This window comes from Hippoglossus stenolepis, chromosome 11 (genome assembly GCF_022539355.2).
Source record: "Hippoglossus stenolepis isolate QCI-W04-F060 chromosome 11, HSTE1.2, whole genome shotgun sequence".
NCBI lineage: Eukaryota > Metazoa > Chordata > Actinopteri > Pleuronectiformes > Pleuronectidae > Hippoglossus > Hippoglossus stenolepis.
This window is the reverse complement of record NC_061493.1, coordinates 6617297-6638591: the sequence shown is the minus strand read 5'-3', so window position 1 is coordinate 6638591 and position 21295 is coordinate 6617297. Positions and strand designations below refer to the sequence as shown.

The 21295-nt window shown below is 39.0% G+C and overlaps 2 protein-coding genes across 5 annotated transcripts in view; one reads left to right on the top strand and one right to left on the bottom strand.

Moving 5' to 3' along the window:
• The window catches only part of LOC118117948 (sodium channel protein type 4 subunit alpha), a 45544-nt gene extending 36225 nt beyond the window's left edge, over positions 1-9319 (bottom strand). The window contains exons 1-4 of one of the 3 annotated variants that reach the window (XM_035170641.2): positions 9070-9319; positions 3616-3922; positions 2033-2151; positions 908-997 (exon numbers count right to left, since the gene is read on the bottom strand). In XM_035170641.2, coding sequence (XP_035026532.1) covers positions 908-997; positions 2033-2151; positions 3616-3882 — 476 coding nt within the window. In that variant the 5' untranslated portion in view covers positions 3883-3922; positions 9070-9319. Of the gene's footprint in view, positions 1-787; positions 813-907; positions 998-2032; positions 2152-3615; positions 3923-9069 lie in introns of those variants that run through there. The other 2 variants (XM_047342015.1, XM_035170642.2) reach the window with 2 other exon arrangements.
• Positions 9320-11427: 2108 nt separating this feature from the next.
• Positions 11428-21264, top strand: LOC118117747 (WD repeat-containing protein 48). 2 transcript variants are annotated; one of them, XM_035170265.2, is made up of 18 exons: positions 11428-11536; positions 12197-12337; positions 12744-12819; positions 12932-13144; positions 13286-13374; positions 13604-13705; positions 13793-14017; positions 14822-14896; positions 15178-15280; positions 15369-15466; positions 17038-17145; positions 17260-17356; positions 17457-17552; positions 17704-17809; positions 18002-18089; positions 18817-18893; positions 19048-19240; positions 19751-21264. In XM_035170265.2, exons 1-18 carry the CDS (start codon positions 11489-11491, stop codon positions 19844-19846), a joined length of 2031 nt encoding a protein of 676 aa, XP_035026156.1. In that variant the 5' UTR covers positions 11428-11488; the 3' UTR covers positions 19847-21264. The 2 variants fall into 2 exon arrangements, with proteins under 2 accessions (XP_035026156.1, XP_035026155.1); XM_035170264.2 differs by having other exon boundaries at positions 12741-12819.
• Positions 21265-21295: the final 31 nt, after the last annotated feature.

Below are 21295 nucleotides of genomic sequence, written 5' to 3'. Positions count from 1 at the left end.
TGCATTTCGCGTATAATAACACCATAACAAATACAACTTTCACGACTGTTGATGTACGGAGGGCCAATCTTGGATGCTAGCTAAGCTAAGCCACTCAGATACCAGCTGTAGCATCATATTTAAAGGTCCAGTGTGTAAGATTTAGGTGGAAGGGATCTATTGGCATAAATTGAATATAAAATAATCCTAGTGATGTTTTCACCAGTGTGTTTCATCTAAATTGTACGATGGGTTGTTTTCTTTACCCTAGAATGAGCCTTTATGCTTAAATAGTCTATATTTACATCAGGAGTGGGTCCTCTCTATGGAGGCCACCATGTTTTTCACAGTTGTCCAAACTGGACAAACTAAACATCTTTTGAGTTTTTATGACAACTGAAGGCCACCACAGGTTCTCTTTCATGTTTGGAAGGGGAGGGTGAGGGGAGAGATATTCAGCTGCAACATGCAAATTAACCACTAGATGGCACTAAATTCTATACACTGAACCTTTAACACACACAAATCTCACTTGCAGCAGCTGTTTTGTTTCCTTTCACATGTATTGTATATTACTTTATGAAGATGCAAAAATTAAAAGGAAGAAAGTCTTTGTGAGTGCAGATAGCATGCTATGCTACATGCTAAACATTCCTCTGACCCACGGATGATGATGACAGCTGAGTTGCACCTTCCACATCATGCAAAGCACAATATTTCTGGAGACTTTTCACTGGTGAGGTTCACTCCACATTGCATGCTTTTGTTTGGGGGCTACAGGAAATATGACATGCTTCATCTTACTTACATGTGAACTGATTCTTCAGTCATCGCTGTTAAAGCAACAAATCCCAGCAAAGCTCCACATTAGAACACGTATCACAGTTTCTGTCCCACACTCACAGCAGACTGTACTGTATGTACTTACTCCAGGTACTTGGTCCATGGTGCCGGGTCGGACATGGCCATGAAGCAACAGTTGGTCAGTATAGTGAACATTATGAACAGGCTAAACAATGTGGAGGAGAAGTTAAGGAAAGTTTACAGCAAAATACTGATTTACAGTCAGTTACAGAAAAAAAACATCTGTAATTGTCACCAACACAGTAACACAATCACAATCACAATGTTTCCCATAATCCTATGACACACATCCATTAGGATAAACTTTGCGTGCCAATGGCATTATAATGACAGGACATGCAGATTACAGAAAATGATATCATTCTCTCCTATGGATAAATGAAACCATAAGAAACAGCAAACTTTAAAACATATATATATTCTTTTGAATCTGGATGAAATTACTGGAAATTAATCAGAATAATCAATTTGTCCTTCAATAAACTAAATTCTGTAATGTGAATTTTATTGCAAAATGATCACACAGTTTTGATATTTGGACTCTTAGACTATTTAATTGTAACTTTTAGTTATTTATGTTATGTTTAAGAGAATAATTAACAGATAATTTGATCAATTGATGCTGTGTAATCTATGACATTGCATGAGATCCAGAGGAAAGACCTCCCCCTGCATGTAAAGTGCAAATCAGCTATCTGGAAACTAATAGGCAGCAGTCACATGACGTGAAATCGCCTTGCTCTTATTTCATTTCAGAGATTAAAAGAGGGATATGAGAGGATTTGTTTTGTGAAGCCAGAGATGACCAATACAAAGCTGTTTCCAAAATGGGACTATGGAAAAATCCAATAGAAATCTATGGGGGGGAATCAGTAAATATTAGAAATTGGCTTATGTGCCAGATTGTGATGCAAAGAGGTGTGTCTAGAATTAACTAGGACATAAAAATTATATTTTGGGGGACATTTTTCACAGGATTTTGTTCTGGAAGAATATATATAAATATATAAATTTATTTATATGTCAGTCATTTTACCCACAGAAGATGTTGACCCATTATTGCTACATTTCAAATTTTATTTTACATCACCCTTAAAAACACAAACTAACTCACAAATGTAGAAGTAACCAACCGTGGTTGTTTTAAATGGCTGTGGCAGGAATAAACATAGGCAATGCAAAAGGATATGAATGGACCAAAATTTTCATGGCAATCGATCTGATGAAGTGAAATGGAGTAAATATGTAAACTGCAGACGTGGCACTGAATCTGAAGATGGCCTTCCCTTTGTTAAGTACTATAAAAGTCTGCAAAAGAGAGAGAAACAAACAGAAATCATTCATGGGGAAAAACATGTTTCAATATTTGTGTTCACAATTTGTACATAAAATAAATTGCAACAGGACATGTCAAATTATAGATATATTTTTCCAAAACTAATCGTCCAATCAAGTACAGGAACATTTGTGTTACATCTGCAGAGAAACTCGACAGCAGCTAAGAGCAGCAGTTTGGCCTTTTCTTTACCCAGCAGGCAGGATTTTATAGCTTCTGTGTTGAGTCTGCATCTTTGTCTACCATCTGTGTTGCCTTCCACCATAAGCACTTCTGCTCCCAAGAAAGCGGCGAACACCGATACACGCACAGCCCGCGAGGCCAGTTGAGTTAATGGAGGCAACTCCAAGCAAGCTGAACCTCTCCCCAACAGATGTGACATTTATTTAAATATTTTTTTCTTCTTTGGATAATCCTCCCATCCAGCAGCGCATCACATGCCAAAACAAAGAGACCCTGAGAATGACTGCCACGACCTTTTTCATCTCTCCATAAGCGGCCCATTAATGGGTAGCAGCCTGATCTACCAACTCTGCAAATCAAAACTTGCTAATCCTATTTCTGCATCCACAAGAGATCTAAAGAGATGCAGTCACTGCTGCGCCTCAGCAAGCTGCTCTAAAACACCACTTCAGTGAAAACATCAGCTGATCTGGACGATCGCTACCGTATCATGTTTACAAGCACAGATGAGAGCTGTAGTTTATCATTTAATATACAGCTCGTCCATCAATACAAATCATATGTGAATCAAATCCGTGCTATGCGTGCAATTTTAATTGTCGATGTCACGAATTGAGTAAAACAACTTTTCTTTAACTTCTGGGTATTTTTTGCTGAAAAGATGAATGTGAGAATGTCCCCTCAACACATCATCTGTAATATCCACCAATTAGGTTTCTGACATATGAACCATACAACAAAAATGAAAAAGAACAAACCAACAATTAATTGATTCTTCTCAGCATTACAAGTGTAGTCGGTATCTGATCCATTTTACTTGAATTGAAAACATGAATGTGACACATGAATGTGCAGTGTGATAGATTTCATTACCATGAATATGGGCACTGTAGTTTATCATTTAGTCAAACCCACATGTTGTGCTGTTGTAAATACTCTTTGCTCTTTTGCTGTTGTAATGTGTATTAACTCACAACTGAAAATAGCCCCCAACAAATGCACTATTAACTTACTCTTAAAGTGTCAGTATATAGCTGTTTGATAAATTAATTGTAAATACAATTTAAATGAATTGTAGGTTTGTGAGCTGCTCAGAAAGATTATAATCTTCAGTATTAACAATTGGTTTTAAATCAGAAAGTTTCAAGAAAAATACCCTGAGATTATAATGGTGTCTTTAATTGTATAATGACAACTTGAATTTATATAGTGCCTTTCAAGCTACCAAAGATCACATAGACGGAGACTCTCACCCTCTGGTTCTTGTAGTAAAACGGATCAATGTCTTCCAGTGGCATCCCGATAAGTTTTGGAGGGATGTCACCGAAGATGCGCGGCAGCTGCTTGCCTGCCTCCAGGTCGGGCCTGGGTTTGAGTGGCTCTGCGTTCCTGTGAGCCTCCTGGCAAACCTTGGTGTTCCTGGCCTGCTCCGCTGCAATCCGCTGCTCCATGGCAGCCAAGGATTCGCGAGTGAACCGCCGCAAGCCATCAGGACCCGTTGGTAACAGCATGGCTGCCATCTTTTCATCCTGATTCTCCTGTACTAGAATTTATTTACAGCTACAGGAGCAAAGACATGGGGAAATGACAGAGGAAAGGAGGTGTGAGAAAAAAAGAAGATATCTAATTCAAAGCAATGAAAATGTTGTGCTCATTGCATCCATTATGTTGCATACATGTGTGTGTGGTAAACTTGAAGGTTGCACTTTGGAGGTTTGAAAATATGGCTCATGTTTTCTATTTCAAATATTGTGTAGTTGCAATATCAAAAGCTAAAGTCAAAACCTGGATTTTCTGATTGTAAGATGGGGCTGAAGGACAAGACATGAATTCTTCACCCTTCCCACTGACCACTAGATTTCTGTTATCCAACTCTGTCAAACTAGGGCAGCCATAGCTCTGAATCAGAGGGATTAGGTCTGTAGCCCTGACCAGCGGCTTTCACCAGCCATGATTTAGCATGGTGATCACTTGTTTGCCTCTGCTGAACTGAGGGAAACGGCCGGGCCTGGATGTCAACCTGCAAAAAAACCTGAAAGTCGTACTCTGTGGAACATACATTTTCTTTTGGGCTTTTAGTTCTCTAGCCACTTGGGATCAGCGCACCAAGCTGAAAATACCACAATGAACTTGTATCGCCTTATAAAAGCTGTGGATGGTGAACATCTTCACATCCAATTGGCTATTTACACATCCAGCCAAACTGAGGTCACATTAGCAGTAATTTGGAGTCATGTTTCAGCCAACTGAGAAATGTCCAACATTTATTCTCCTTTTAGCTCTGTTTTGGTCTCCACCATCTCTCAAAGCTCCACTATGTTCACCAAATAGTAAAAAAAAAACACAAAATCTGGGAAGGAGGAAAAAACTGTGAGACTTATGTTGTACACATTCTTTTTTAAATAAGAAATGCCATGTGACGGATATCTGTCTAAAAGAGCACATCTGATTTCTTTCTGATCTTTTCAAACTCTCCTTATGTGGACTAAATCAAAATATAAAGGCAGTATGCAGGTATTCTGATCAGAGTCCAAAGCCACAATCTAAATAAAGACAATACCAAAGGCCTTTCCACTACCAAATATTCACTGCCTCATTTTAGCAAGTGACGGAGTGATATTTTAATAAGCGAAAAAGCTTTCCAAAGAGAGGATTACATCGCTATGTTCCCCCTTTCAAAGAGAAAAAACCACTGTATCCTTTTCATATTGACTAGGCTCTGACTTTTCCATCTCCTCCTGTCCTGAAATGCATTGATCCTTTCACACGTCCAGCCAGACGCTAGTTATCTGCTTTCACTTGATCTGCTTATTTGGCCCAGGTTGATCTCAGATGAGCTCATCTCATACACTGAATCCAGTGCTTTCCCATTTGCTATCAAAATAAATAGGCTAAGGTCAATTTGCAGCGTCACAAAGCAGATAAAACGGGTTCAGATGAAATTTCTGTCGTGATGGGACAAATTATTTATAGGCAGTCACAGTATTTCTTCTATTAAAGGTAAATGTGAAAAAACCTGACTATGACCTACACACCTTAGCCTACATATTCAAACTATATATGCATATATGCAGATTATCAAAAACATCTTCAATGGTACACAGCTTCAATTTGCACGCCACTTGTGAGAGGAAGTGGCAACAAAGAATTAGCACAGTGGGAAAAATATTTTAGTTGAATGAAATTTAATTCCCATAACAGCCAGATGTGGTATCATCATCATCACAGCAAATAATTACGATAATTAGATTGAAAGTAGAGCAGCACAGGACTGGCAGTTCTGACACGCACGCAATACCCACACACACACACACACAAACCCAGGCATTCTGCAATACTAGTGCTTTAAATTCTCCTAACTGCAAGCTCAGAAATAATTCAACATGTGTAAATATTTAAGGTCAGCAGCTAACACTAATATGTTCATGAGCGAGGTATTTATTCCCCAGCTGCTTCGTGTCCATCATCCCACTATGACAGCAGGTGTACGAGAAATCAAAAGTTCAAATAAAGGACTTGCTGTATGTTTCAACTCTTTCTCATTTGGTGGGAAAGGAAAATTCAAGTGGTCTTAGTTATTTGAGTGTTAAAAAAAATACTTACTGGTGGTAATAGTAATTATGGTTCGAGCCAGCAAAACTATAAAGTAATAATAACAAATCAGTTATTGACTGAGTAGTATTAAAATATTTAAAATGTTTTGTCATTGAAAAAAACCCATATATTTTACATAATGAGAAAGCACCACTTCCCAGTTTAGTTGCAGCAGTTGGGTCCATCTGATTTTCTTGTGAAACTCAACAGATGATGAACTCGGATGATGATGATGAAGGTGACAACACTAAGTAGGCTACACTTACTTCTATCTAATTGCACATTCTGAGTTAAAACACGTGGAGACATATTGAGACGTGATAAACACTGACTGAACACTCAGCCTTGGTGAATAGAAATAAGTACATCAAATAAAATAAAAAAAACAGCTTTGTGACACATCTACCTCTGCCACACATCTCAAAAACTCCACCACATCATTTAGGATCATTCAATCAATTGTTGAAGAAGACATGAGGACGTTGTTGTAGTTTCATGTATCCCTGCAGAGATTTACGGTCCTCCTGGTGTAACAACTCTAATACGACATGAATGGTATTAATGCAAAAGTGAAACGAATTGAATTAATCTATCACTGCTTTTATCACAGTTGGCCAGAGAAGAACCTCCTTTTATTCTTAGGAATTGGAAAAAATGCAATGTCTTAAACAATAAATGTTCAACCTTTAAGACACTGCTGTTATTTTTGGTGCCATATATCGCTGTAAGATAGAAAAAAGTACACACAGTGGATCTCTTAAAATGAAATGAAATTGATTGTGCTGTTTTTGTTGAAATTAATAAATAGATTTAAACCTGAATCTTTCATTTTTCAGCATTTCATCACTCAGTCCCATAACGGGCAATTTGACGGATCAGATAAGTTGCTCTGTTTAAATTAGTATATGATTAACTGCATTATAATGTGAAAATGTATGCACAAAACTAAAAGATATAATTGTTCACATATGCAGTAATAGTCCTGAATGCATGTAAAGAGAATATGAAGTGTAAAATGTGCCTCTAAGGAGATTTCCAGATGATTAACTGTCAACAAGAATAGGTTTGTCTGTCTTCTATCAAATATTCCTCTTTGTTGTAATGGAGAGTGGTGAGCAGATCTTCAGCTGCATCACATCCGTGCAAACAAACTGTTTTTATATTTCTACATTCGTTAAACTCACTATTTGTAATAACTGTGCTGTGTCAGCTTATAGTCTGCTACAACTTCATCAGAAAACAATTATTGTTAATACATACAAACCAAAGCTTAGTACTCTATGCTGGCTGTGGACCAGATCCCCTGACCTGACTTTGACATATATTTGTTTCATTGCACCTGATTATCAATCAAGTAATTTTTTATCAAATTATTGAAATGTTTGTGTTTGGCTGCCACTGGTTTTTCTTATCTGGGATTTTGTCTAATCATATTTTCTAAATGTTTAAAAGTTAGAAGAACACATTTTCAATATTTCCTGTCAATAAATTGGATTTCATGTTTTTTTCAAAAGGAAAAGTTTGGTCACCTCATTGTCATTATGGTCATTACTAAGAATTCAGCCAAATATAACAAATGATGGTCATACAAGCAGACTATTTTATAAAAGGTGATGTAAAACTGGTATCTTGGACGTTGTGCTGCTGTGCTACTTTCACTCTAATTTTATGGTTTTGTGTGCTGGATTTATGAGGTAAGAGCCTTAAGAGGGTTATTTTAGGATATTGGAAAACCCAACAAGCATTTCGGTGTTTGCTCACTCATGGTGATAGATTATATAATCTCAAATTAGTGGTTTCATCTAGGACTATTTTGTTTATGTGTTCACATATTGCTATTTTCATTTATAATTTTCATTTCTGAATATACTATATACTATATTATTCCATTCTGTTTTCAAATACTGAATAACAAGCAAATTCAGAAAAAGACAAGACTTTTGGCCATAAGCACAAATGTCAAAAACAAACTTCCACCACAGAATAAGCGAACATTCTGTTAGTTCTTACAGGGCAATGTTGCGCATCGGTCGCCCTCTCAGAGCTTCATAATGTTGATCGTAGGTGCACTGGCTGATCTGATGACCCACTTCTTTTGCAAAAACCTTTCAATGTAATTGCAGCAGATAGCTTAAATGCATAGGTTACAGAAGGTATAGACCTACAGAATGAGACAGTGGTGAAAGTATTATCATGATGGGAGAGCTGCAGTAATGAGAAATGATCATTTGTATAAGCTCTGCTGGTTCTGACTCAGAGATGCTTAAACTTCTTTCCAAAGACTGTGGAATCTTAAAACTAATCCCGAGTTGCATCCGCTACATTGGACAAGAAGATGATGGCAACTTAAAGAAGCTAAAAATAAGGAAATTTGATCTTAAATGTGTCACCACTTCCTCACATATCATTATGTAATGTGTTACACATTGCACTTTAATGAATTATGGAAGTTGTGCTGAGCTGTGTGAGTAAATTTTAGAACTAGAAGTGAATGTCATGAATATGAGTGACGAATAAATGTGAGCCTTTAATGCTCAACGGCAGGTTCTTCTTAATAATAATGTCCGTCCCTGGGTACAATCTGATAAATATCACCTGCTTTATATTCATGAATGTATGGTATTGTAATTTTATAATTCTTTTATATCTTGAAAATGAGCAATGATACCACAGTGTGTGTATAATTATCTTTGGCTCTATAAACAGTTTTGAAAATAATTACATGTTGTGCTCAAAAGTAAAAAATAAAACATAAAATGTTTATTAGACAGGATGGTTTTGTGATATTTCAGTCAATAAATCATCAATCAAATTCAATCAATCAAATCTTATTTGTATAGCCCAAGCCCATATTCACATATCACAATTTGCCTCATAGGGCTTTTTTTAGGACTACACCATGTTATATAGTGTATATAGCCATGTAAGTGCCGTTTTGTAACATATCTTTAGCATAAAACCACAGCTTTTTTTTAAAATCATAATTGTTTTTTATATGTTTAAATTGTTCTCTATCATCATCGGGTTAAACTAGGGCTCTTTCCCTCTGTGGTCATATAGTTACATGCTAAATATTCATGTCAGATTCTGAAGATCCTCACAGAGGTACTCACATATGAAACTCTGAGATTTACAGCATCGTTTCCAGAGTTGAGTTCTTCGGGTTTCAGGAGAGGGAGCAGCCAAACCCTCCGTGTAAAATCCATGATTTCCTCTCAACACTTTTTCCTCTTCAGCGTGGACGTAAACTCCAGCCAGTCAGTCAGCATGAAGGGCAGAGGAGGAGTGACCAGGAGGCTCAGAGCTGACACCGCAGGTCTCATCACCTCACACTGGACATTTTCAAACCCGCCACAGGGGGAGTGAGGGGCGGAGAAGTTTCCCCTCTTCCACTGCTCCGCTTCTTCCGTGTTCATCCCACAGAGGAGAGGTCACGAGCCGCAGAGCAGAGCGCGAGGCGGAGACACACACCTATAGATGTGGCCCCGAGAGCAGCACGAGGGGGGGAGAGAGGGGGGTAATTTCCCGTTACCAGAAGTTACAACAACACAGATTCGTGTAAATAATAATAATAATAATAAAAAAATGAATGAATAAATATCATAAATTGAGAGCCAGGGAGGTCTCTCTAACTGAACAAAGCGAGAGAAAGAGAGACGGAGAGAGACCGTTATAAACAAACCTTTATTTAATTAATCCTGTCAACAGAGGGTTGGTTGTTATCAAAAATTACAACATATATCAATGTATAAACAATGATCCAATATACTGTCCTTTGTTCATTTGCATAAAATCATTATGTTTGTATGAATTTGTTCGGGGTGTGGAGGGCATATGGTGCTCTTTAAAAAGTTGATACTCCAGAGTGCTAACCAAGTCCTACATCGGTATATTTATTATGTATCAATGAAATCACCTGCTGTGTGATCTCCCTGTGAAATCAAGCTATGTTGCTCGTTTTTTAAGACAAGTTATCGGTGTGTTTCCATTGTGTGTTTCAAGTTAAGAGCTGATGATTTTACAATATTTATCTGAGCTGTCTTCACCTACTGTGTTGGTATCTTATAGCTCCCTCTAGCGGCCAATAACAGACTATCTATGTAGGGGAGGCTTAGGTCATTGTGGTAGCAAGTTGGGTTTTTTTTATGACAGAAAAGCAACATACTGATGCCACCATAGGAGACCTAGCTATCATAGAGAACACTGAGATTTAGTTCTGATATGTGTGGGGGATTTTACAGTCCATACAACACAGCCTACACCGTTTTTGGATAATTCTGCTACTGTAGGCAAAGTTTCGTCCCACCTCATGATGTAACCATGTATTCTTTCACTAACATTTTATTCCTGGCTCCCTAAGGAGCTTTCATGCTAGGAAATAAAAACAAAAATGCTTGAGTTTGACTCATGACCTCAGTATTTCTAAAATCCTGGTCTCAGTATGACGCAATATTTATATGATACTCTTTTTTATACTCACATACTGAGTCATTCCATTTTAAGATCACCTACCTGTGAGTGTTTGCCGATTTAGCGCTGGCAGTGATAAAATATGCATTCTGAAGGCATGTTGTAAGTTAAATGGGACTATGTTGATGTATGTTAAAATAGGAATCTAATTAAATTTTATACTCAACATCATAGTACAGCCACAGCCATTTAAGGCCCTTTAGGTTAAGAGCTGAGTTGTTGGCCCAGCTAGCTAATGGTAAAATCCGGTCCCTGTACCACTTTGACGGTTTATGTTAAAGAGATAGTTAACCCAAAAATTGTTGACACCACAGGAGCAGTATAGAGGCATTTTATGACAATTGTATTGGTTGTTTTTTTATGTTTGAAGATAATAAGTGAATTTTCATTTTGGGTGAACTATCCCTTTAAAGTAACACTATGTAACATTTATTGAGCAACAGCTCCCTCTGCAGCCATGCATGGTATTGTTGGGCTCCTTGTCCGAGCAATGGGGTGGTTTTCATATAGAGACAAATCCAAGTCAATCAATGTGTTAACCAGAGCTCTGACTGACTGGTCCCACTCACTGAACTGAAACACAGCTGAATGCTGGATATTAACCACGTTCTCCGGCTACCTCAACCAGACGAGCTGCTGCTGTAACAAATACAACAAGAACTATTCTTGATATTCTAAAAGTGTCCTTGCTGAATATTGGAGATAAATGCTGTATTTTAATGACTTCTAAGACTTTTTAATTAATCTATAGCTTAGCATTTCTCTAACTTTGGGCCTGATACAGTTACATCCTGATAGATCTCTCTTTTTCCAAGTCAATGAACCATCACACTTATTTTGAAGCTCCTATTTTAAGGTCAGAGATAAGGTGCATAGTGTTGTTGGAGAGGTCTTCTTCTCTGGTTCCCAGGGCCCTGGTCATCGTGACAGGCACCTGGAAAGGGAACAAATCCTGAGGGGGAGTGGAGGACAGAGTGAAACCACATTACCCATGAAGCTTTGCTGGATATGTTTTCTTTTTTCCGGATGTAGCATCACATGAATTAACTGTCAACATGCAAGATGGCCACGCATCACAGGCAAAATGCTGCTGGGCGGAGAAAAGTACAGGTGATTTATCAGAGTTGCTTTAGTGCAGTTTGTTCAGTGACGGCTCCACTGAGGGTTTCACCTTTAGACTGAGCTTTGTAGAGATTTGACGAGGAGCAAAAACCAGCCGGGAAAGGCAGCGCAGCTGTTACGAGTCATGACTCAAGCCGGCTAACCTAGCTAGCTTAGCTTTGCTTAGCTTAGGTGTTGGCGTCTGCTGCTAACATTAGCGTCCAAATGACCTCATGCTTTTGGAAATGACTCGCACATAAATACACGTGTAATGCATTATTACAAAACTGGCTCACTCGTTATTTAGCAAAGGCTGTTAATGTGTTGTTGCAGCAGCAGTTTTATGCTGGTGCCGCGTTAACCATAGCTTAGCAACACACTGTCCGGGCTCGGTCTAATTGCTGGGAATACGTACGTGCCGCCGTGGTTCTGTCATGCAGCCCGCCACTGTGCATTGTGGCCGAATCAAAGCACACTACAAGTACCGGATTTCACCAAACTTACAATAATTCTACGATGATTGAATTCCCTAAAATAAATCACATTTAGCTTTAGGCTACATGTTTCATTAGCAAACTGCATGTCCTGAGTGCAGGCGCATGAGAGCCAGCGTGTGAGAGCATCTAAACGTGCACAGCTGGTTCGCTCACTCCCCTCTCTGTGTGTCAGGTGTCCTATGTCATTAGAGATGAGGTGGAGAAGTACAATCGAAATGGGGTGAATGCTCTCCAGCTCGACCCAGCTCTTAACCGGCTCTTCACCGCTGGGAGAGACTCCATCATCCGGATATGGAGCGTCTACCAGCACAAGGTAACACTTCTCTTTCTCCGGATCTGTGTGAAACTGGAAAATCCTCTGTGCTATTATTTCCTGTAATTGTTACTGGCCCCTATGTTTGGTTTCAGGGTTACGTGTTCAGTATTTTTATATATTAGTGATAATTTGCTTGAATAACTCGTTTGACGTCTATTAAATGGAAATGTGTATTCGATATTATGTGTAGTATTATCAATCCTGCACTAATAATCATTTTGCACTGTCCATCTCTTACGGTATTGACTGGTTGCACAGACTCCATAGACACACACTTCTGTACTCCTGTAATTGTTGAGTGCTTTTCTTGTCCCATGTGTGTGTTTTAAGCTACTGGATGTCTACATTTCCTTTGGGATCAATAAAGTATCTATCTAAGTTTTCCTCTGTTTCCCCATAGCAGGACCCGTACATTGCCTCAATGGAGCATCATACAGACTGGGTCAATGACATTGTTCTCTGCTGCAATGGAAAAACATGTGAGTTTCATGACTTGCAGCTGTTTTAATTACAGTTTACACACTGTGCAGTTTAGTTTCAAGCTCTGAATTTTACATTCTGCTTTTCTCATTGACTCTCTTCTGTTTTTAGTGATATCTGCCTCATCGGATACAACAGTCAAAGTATGGAATGCACATAAAGGATTCTGCATGTCCACGTTACGAACACACAAGGACTATGTGAAAGCTTTGGCCTACGCCAAGGACAAGGAGCTGGTAGCGTCGGCGGGTCTCGACCGGCAGATCTTTCTTTGGGATGTGAACACACTAACAGCGCTCACTGCTTCCAATAACACTGTAACCAGTGAGTAGTGCTTGTGTGACAGCTTTGCGTGTATTGCCAACGAACTACAGTTTTGATTACAATTGTACGCGGACTTGGCTGTGTACATGCATTTTTCGAGTGGAAGAAATTCTACAACGTATTCTGTTTTGCTTGCCACAGCCTCCTCTCTCAGTGGGAACAAGGACTCTATCTACAGTCTGGCTATGAACCAGATGGGCACAGTCATAGTGTCTGGATCAACAGAAAAGGTCTGTGACACTTAGTTCATTTCATATGGCATGTTACATTCTCAACAGTCTTGATAATTACAGGGGAAACACTTCAAGAAATAAGGAAAATTGTGGCTACAGAAGTCCAGTTATTATGAAACATGGAAACACTTAAATTGAAATATTGTATATATTGCAGTTTTTAATTCACAATGAAACACTAATCTCTTACGACCTTTGCTTTTTTCTCATTCTTTTTCCCCGTCAGGTTCTTAGAGTGTGGGATCCTCGAACGTGTGCAAAACTAATGAAGCTAAAAGGTCACACGGACAACGTCAAGTCATTGCTGTTGAATCGAGATGGCACTCAGGTGAATTGTGTGACTTAACCAGTGGTTGGCAGCGGCTTAACAAAGATATTCTGAATGTTAATCAGCTCCTGTCTGTTTTCCCCTTAGTGCTTGTCAGGCAGCTCAGACGGGACCATCCGCCTTTGGTCCCTCGGCCAGCAGAGGTGTATCGCCACCTACCGGGTGCACGATGAAGGGGTGTGGGCCCTGCAGGTCAACGAGGCCTTTACACACGTCTACTCTGGAGGCAGGGACAAAAAGATCTACTGCACTGACCTGCGTAACCCAGACATCCGTGTGCTCATCTGTGAGGAAAAGGCCCCAGTGCTCAAAGTAAGAGAACATAACACACTAACCTGCAACAAATGATCTGTTGTGCAAAAATGGTGTAAATAAAATACAGTATTTAATGGACTAATATTAAGTAACTTTTCTAGAATTTTATTAGTAACATGTACAGGTCTTGTTTATATGCTGACCATTGCTTTCAGCTGGTGTCTGTGCACAGGGTTGATGTAAATACTGAGTCTGATAGTTTTGAGTTTTATCCTTTAATTATATCTGCATTTTAGCATGCGTTGTCTGCTACAAGTTACTTGCTCTTTCTTAACCTACTAAGACCTAAGGCGCGGAGTAAAAACATACTCTAAAACCTGAGCGTTGTTAAAAAACTACCATCTAAAACCGGAGGGTTTTCTGATGACCTTTTTTTATTTCATGTTTGGCTTTCTTTGTAAATCGTTTTTTTACTGAACTTCAGGAACATCTTCAAAAACCAATAAAGCCGGCAAACTTGCCAAGATCTCCTCCTTCTCATCCTCCTCCTCAAACATGTCTCGTACATGCATATGTTTCATCTGGTCAAAATGGGTTAAGCAATAGAAACCCACAAGTGCATGTAACTGGACAGGTATTCATTTCAAATGAATGGATTTCTTGTTTTTTCAGTGAGGCTTGTCATATCTGTGCTTTGAGGGCAATTAGAGCACTTGTTTTAAAGAAAGTTGTGCTGACTTGCATTTTTAAGATAAAAAGAAGTCAGAATAATAAACCTGGGATTCTCCTCCGTCATTTGTGTGTTCGTAGCTAACCGTTAGGAGTCATCCAACCTTTTTGCTGCCTTTCTGTTTTGCTCAGATGGAACTGGACAGATCTGCTGACCCACCTCCTGCAATCTGGGTCTCTACCACTAAGTCATCCGTTAATAAATGGGTAAGCATGCGTGACACCTCTGGGATCACTGGGCAACTGTCAACGTAATGACCTGAACACAGTGTAGATACAGACTCGTGCATGTGGCAACACCTAATGCTCTTTGGCTGTAATCCTCTTGTAATGTGTGTAGATATTTAAACCAGATTTGCTAGTGGGGGGTTATACACGGAGGATAATTGCATTACATTAATCACAGATATTGCCGAAAGAAGAGAGAGAGAGGAAGCGATTGTTAAAATCCAGGACAATCTCTGATAATTATTATGTTCTGTGTGCAGTCATTAAAGGGAATGCACAACTTCAGATCATCAGGGGAGTATGACAATGACTGCACTACCCCTCTGACACCACTGTGTACTCAGCCAGAGCAAGTCATTAAAGGTAAACGTGTGTTTTTCTTCTATCTGAAACTAGTTTTCTCTAAATCAGTCTTTGTTTTTTTTAGTAGAATTGTCTGTTGCGTTCACAGGAGGTGCCAGTATTATCCAGTGCCACATTCTCAATGACAAGAGACACATACTTACCAAAGATACCAACAACAACGTGGCATTCTGGGATGTTCTAAAGGTAAATCCATGCTATTCTAAGTATTTTAGAGCGTGATTGCATCTCTCATGCTTTCATCCAATTCATAATGAAACTTACAATAACATTATTGTTAATCACAACACATGCCACTCTGAGAGGAATCAATATCTTCAAGAAAACAATTGGTGAGAACTAATACTAAAAGTCGTATATTACAATCAAAGGGGTTAGAGTATGGAACAACTGATGACAAAATGAAAACATGGCTAACATTAAATACATTATGGGCTGTCAAACGATTAATATTTTTAATCAGATTAATCACAGGGTAGCTGTGATTAATCTGATTAATCACCATTTCTAAATGCCTGAAAAAGCCCCATTTTCTATTTATATTGTTGTGGGAACGGAAAGATAAATGACAGAATGCAGATATATACATTTGTTATAAAGTCCAAATGATAGTTATTAAGATTGAAAAATCAAATCAAATCAAACTAAAACATACCACACCATAAATAAATGTGGCTGTCTCTTTGCTTTGCCTCAGAGCAAACATAGGATGATGTTATTTAGAACTTTATTTTTTTTTATCAAACTCAAAGAACCTTTATCCTAAACAATTGGGACATCTTAGCCTTTGCTCTTTTTTTTTTTTAACCAAATATAGGATGGTTGAATAAAACCTTTTTCTTTTCTTTTTTAAATCAAACAAACAACCAAACCTTTACACAATTAAAAGTGAAATCTGAATCTGAGCCCATCTTTAGAAGCAGTGTTGAGCCAGTTCACACTTAAAAAGAACGAGTTCCAAGTTCAGTTCATGCAGACGAAAATGAACTAGTTCACATTCATAGTTCATTTTTTATTGGGATGATTTAGGTGACAAATGTACGGTCATGTGTTTGGTGATGAATCGATGGTTCCTCAAACTCTGGAGCGAATCAAACAAACACCAGAAACTGAGTCCAGAGAAACTCTGTATTTCACTGTTCTTCTACAAAGTCACTGACCGGCTGCTTCACGTGAACGAGCTCTGATCTCACTGCGTGTGTCGCTCTGAGCGGGTGAGTGGGGGCGTTAATTCCACAAATTAATCATCCCGCGTTAATTTTGACAGCCCTAATACATTATAATAATTGTTTAAAACCAATATACTAAAAACGTGTGAAATGGATGATTGTGGAGGGGAAGTATCACATTACGACAGGGAATAGGATGTACGATGTATAAATTCTTAGTTTGCTTTAATTGTACTTATCTGCTCTCACTAACTCATGAAAGTATAAGTTTGCTGATCGTGATTCAGCTGTTAAGGATGAAAGCTGGAATATTGCGGCATTTCACAAAATATTATGATATATGAAAAAGCGGGTCGTACTTGATAAGTGTTCATTCTTTCTATACCTTTTCAGACACTTTATTTATTTCAACGTTTGTTGTTTAAGTTCACTTGTTTGCTGTGCTTTTTTACCTTATTTGCCTGTATAAATATTTTTTATTTTAAACGTGTTCGAAATGATAAAACAAACTAACAAACAAACTCGCTATCTAACAACCTGGTGATATCTGTGGTTTTAATTGATGTTACTTTTTTCTTTTACCTTCAGGCTTGCAAGGGCGAAGACTTGGGGAAAGTGGAGTTTGATGAAGAGATTAAAAAGCGTTTCAAGATGGTCTATGTGCCAAATTGGTTCTCTGTTGACCTGAAAACTGGGGTGAGTTACAAACCTGGTTACAATAGAAGTTTTCATCTGTCAAGCAGTTGCAGCTCCTCTCTGAACCTGGTTTATAGTCTTACATTTGTGTGTTGTTTGTTTGGTGCTGAATAGATGCTCACTATCACATTGGATGAGAGCGACTGCTTTGCTGCCTGGGTGTCTGCAAAGGATGCAGGGTTTTCAAGCTCTGATGGATCTGATCCAAAATGTAAGATATCTGATGAAATCACATGTTATATGCAAATGCATATGAAATAGTGCAGAACCAAGGTTGTAACTCACATGACTTTAACTCTTGGTCTTCACAGTGAACCTGGGTGGACTGCTGCTGCAGGCTCTGCTGGAGTTCTGGCCCAGAACTCGCATCAACCCCATGGACGAGGAAGAGAACGAGGTGAACCATGGTAAGGAGATCTTATAAATTAAATCGGCTTTTTCTTTCATTGTTCTTCTTTGCCTCAAACACACACACACTCCCTACTTTCGTCAATGAATGCTGGTTGTCCAAGCATACTTTCAGTTTTACTTACAGCAGGATTGTTCTTGTGTCCACAGTGAACGGAGAGCAGGAGAACCGGGTCCAGAAAGGAAATGGATATTTCCAGGTGCCACCACACACACCAGTAATCTTTGGTGAAGCAGGAGGCAGAACACTGTTTAGGTATTTGTTCAGTTAGACTTTCCCCTGTCAATGCAGAATAAATGTAAAAGTGCTGCTGTGCACTTCATTGTGTCACCTTGTATCATCTTGTTCTCCCACTTGTCATATTGACTGTTTTTCTAATGTTAATAGTTGACTCGCTGATGGCATCAGCTCCTAAATGTCTCTCATGTCATGTCTTGTGTTTTTCAGGTTGCTATGTAGAGATTCCGGTGGAGAGACTGAATCTATGCTGCTGAATGAGACAGTCCCACAGTGGGTTATTGACATAACTGTAGATGTGAGTATTATTTCTGTCTCCTTACACATGTTAATAAGGTACAGTCTCTTCAGAAAATGTGTGGCATCTGCTTTTCTTTTCTTTCTTTCTATTCCTCTAACTTCACCTTCTGCGAAATGCTTGAACTTCCAACTTCTTTCTCTGCTCCCTTCTTTCTTTTTTAGATGGCTTGTGCGACCTATCATTTAAATGAGGACGCTAATGTGTGTTTATACATTGTGTGCATACTGTTTTGTGTGTATTCTACAGATATTTGATGTATGAAGCTTATTTTACACAGAGGGCGATTTAAAAATTGGCATTTATAGTTTCAAATTCCAGCAAAGGTTGAAACAATCTTGTATCAGATTTATTATTAATTTCATGTTAACTACAGAGAAAATCTGGCGCTATTTATGTTGTTTATGGGAAAACTCTCAGGGCTATGTATGCAAGACAAATAATTACTAAGTTTTGAGATTTAAATGGGGGGGCCAAATTGACTTTCAGTTACTGTGTTACGATTTTAGCCATAAATGCAGCAATGTTAAGTCGATTTTGAATATTACAGCTGTACTTCTCTGAAATTCTATGAATTGCCTTCATCTTGAAAAATTGCGAATCTGAAATTTAAACATGAAGGGGGGTTTCTCTCTAGGTGGAAGGCCCTATTTTCTAAGGCCTTCCACATGCTTGTCATGTTTTAATGCATTATATTTACATGTACTGTTTTATCCTTCTATTGCAGAAAAATATGCCCAAGTTCAATAAAATCCCATTCTACCTCCAGCCCCATTCCTCTTCTGGTGCAAAAACTCTGAAGAAGTGAGTTCTTTTCCTCGTTGTTTTTCGTTGTTGTGGAATTTGTAAAAATGTGTGTTTCTTCTAACACGTGAAGCACTGAGCAGAACCACAAAGGTCTACAGCATGTTACACCAGGTCTGCTGAGAGCTGATTTTACCTCCTGTGCACTCTGCAGAGACCGTCTCTCGGCCAGTGACATGCTCCAGGTTAGGAAGGTGATGGAGCATGTTTACGAAAAAATCATTAACCTTGACAACGAGTCGCAGACCACCAGCTCCACGGCCAATGACAAACCCGGGGAGCAGGAGAAGGAGGAGGACATGGCCATGCTCGCCGAGGAGAAGATTGAGCTAATGTGTCAAGACCAGGTGAGCACAAAAACGTCCTTGACATTACATACTTGCTGAGTGTCCATATCGGGGCTGCATCCTTCAGAGGATGCGGTCTACCTGGCCCGTGAAGGAGGCCGTCTTAGTGGGCCATGTTGACGGTCTGAAACGAGATGGTCTGCTCTACAGGGGATTTTCGTGATCGGCATCACCAGCTTGTCCCACCCTGATTGCTGTTGCCTAGAGACAGAGCTGCAGTTCAACAACATGAGAACGTTTTAATGCCCCTTGGTTTTATAACGCGTTGGCTGTGTGGTTAAGTAGAAGCATGATAATCAATGTCGCAATCCTGGGATAGGGTCCACCCATTGGAGCCTTTGTTTCTCTGGGATGAAAGGATGCATTTGTCAGCTGCATTTGAAGGAGCCTTCGAAATGGGACTATGGATGCGGCCCCTGAATTGAGACACAGCTGTTGATATGAGTAGATTTGGTGCACCCTGAATTTTAGTTCATTCATTAACCTATTTGTTTTTCATCTCTGACCCAGGTTCTGGATCCCAACATGGACCTGCGAACAGTTAAACATTTTATCTGGAAGAGTGGCGGGGACTTGACGCTTCACTATAGGCAGAAGTCCACGTGAAAGTCATCATTTTTGAAACAAGAACTCTGTCATTTGCCAATCACCACCCTCCTCTGACATGTAGTACCCTAAACCCCATTGTGTGGTCAAGAGTCGCCGTATCAATGAGAATCCAGTAACATATGTGAGGACGTGGCTCATGGTGTATCATAGGGAACTGACCAGAACAGGCCCGAGCAGCCAACAGACACCTGGGGAAACAAGTGGTCCATGTTTCTTTTTTTAAAGTTTGAAGAACGGACTCTACTGGGTTATTTCTTTTGGTTTGGTTTTTTTTCTTCTCTCAATTTGACCGCTAAGTTTGTTTCATTCCTCCTGACTGCCATTTTGTTTTGAAGCGATCATGTTTGTGAGTGCGTGCGTGTGTATATGCACATGGATGTAGTAGACTGTTTTAGTACATTCCAGAAACTGTCCTTGTTCTACAAACACTCCACAGCCGTCTCAGCAGTGTCACCACTTTAGGAGTACACTTGGTCTCTGGGTAGCATCACAATCCCTCAAAATCAATCCTTTCGTTCTGTTGTCGACATCGTACATCTGAACTTGAACTTAACCTTGGCTTAGACGTCTAATCATTGAACTTTGCTGACAGCAGCACTTGTCTTTGTCTTTTCTGTTAGCTGTGCTGTTCTCAATGGACTGAATGTTCTTTTTTGTAAATATATGTACCACATTTTTTTGATTTTGTTCGGAGGTGTAAGGGGGTTGCTGCAGTTTTATTCTGTTGATGTACAGTTTACTTTAAAAAAAAGAAAAAAAATTAGTTATTTTTCAAAATCCCTAGAGCACATTCGTGGTCATGAAGGTAAATTTTACTTGGATGTTATGAATTGCATTTGTTGTATTCGCTACAACCCAGAAATTGCAGTTTACTCTTTAAGAATGTCGGTAGTCGTTCAAGTCATCTAAGCGATTGGGAAATTATATATAAGGCATATTATATCTTAAACAATAACTAATGCTTACTCCTCACTCTGTACTCAGCTCAGGAGCAGTGACTCTGCTGACAGTGAGGGTTTTTCCTAATGTACATTTCCTTTAGATTCAATAGGAGTTCAATGAAACATAAATATATGTAACTTGAAGGGGGAATCTCATCCAAGAGAATATATGAACATTCAACCACTGTGGGAAATTCACCAAAGTGAAATAAACGCAACTTCCCATTTCTCTTGGTGTGTCACCAAGCAGAACAACAGATCCTTTCATTGTACATTTTCTGGAGTTAATTTTGTAATGAGGAGTGAGTGTGTGTAAAGCTGTCGTGGGGGGACGCGTAGAGTGAGCTCTAATTGGCCAAAACAGGATGGGTACCATAATTAGGCCATAACACTGCAATATCCCTGTTGTAATAACTTGTGAAATATGTATATTTTAGGCATTCAGAGAAATAAATTGGAATGGTTTAACAATGACAGATTTATGGTAATTATAAATGGATGTTTT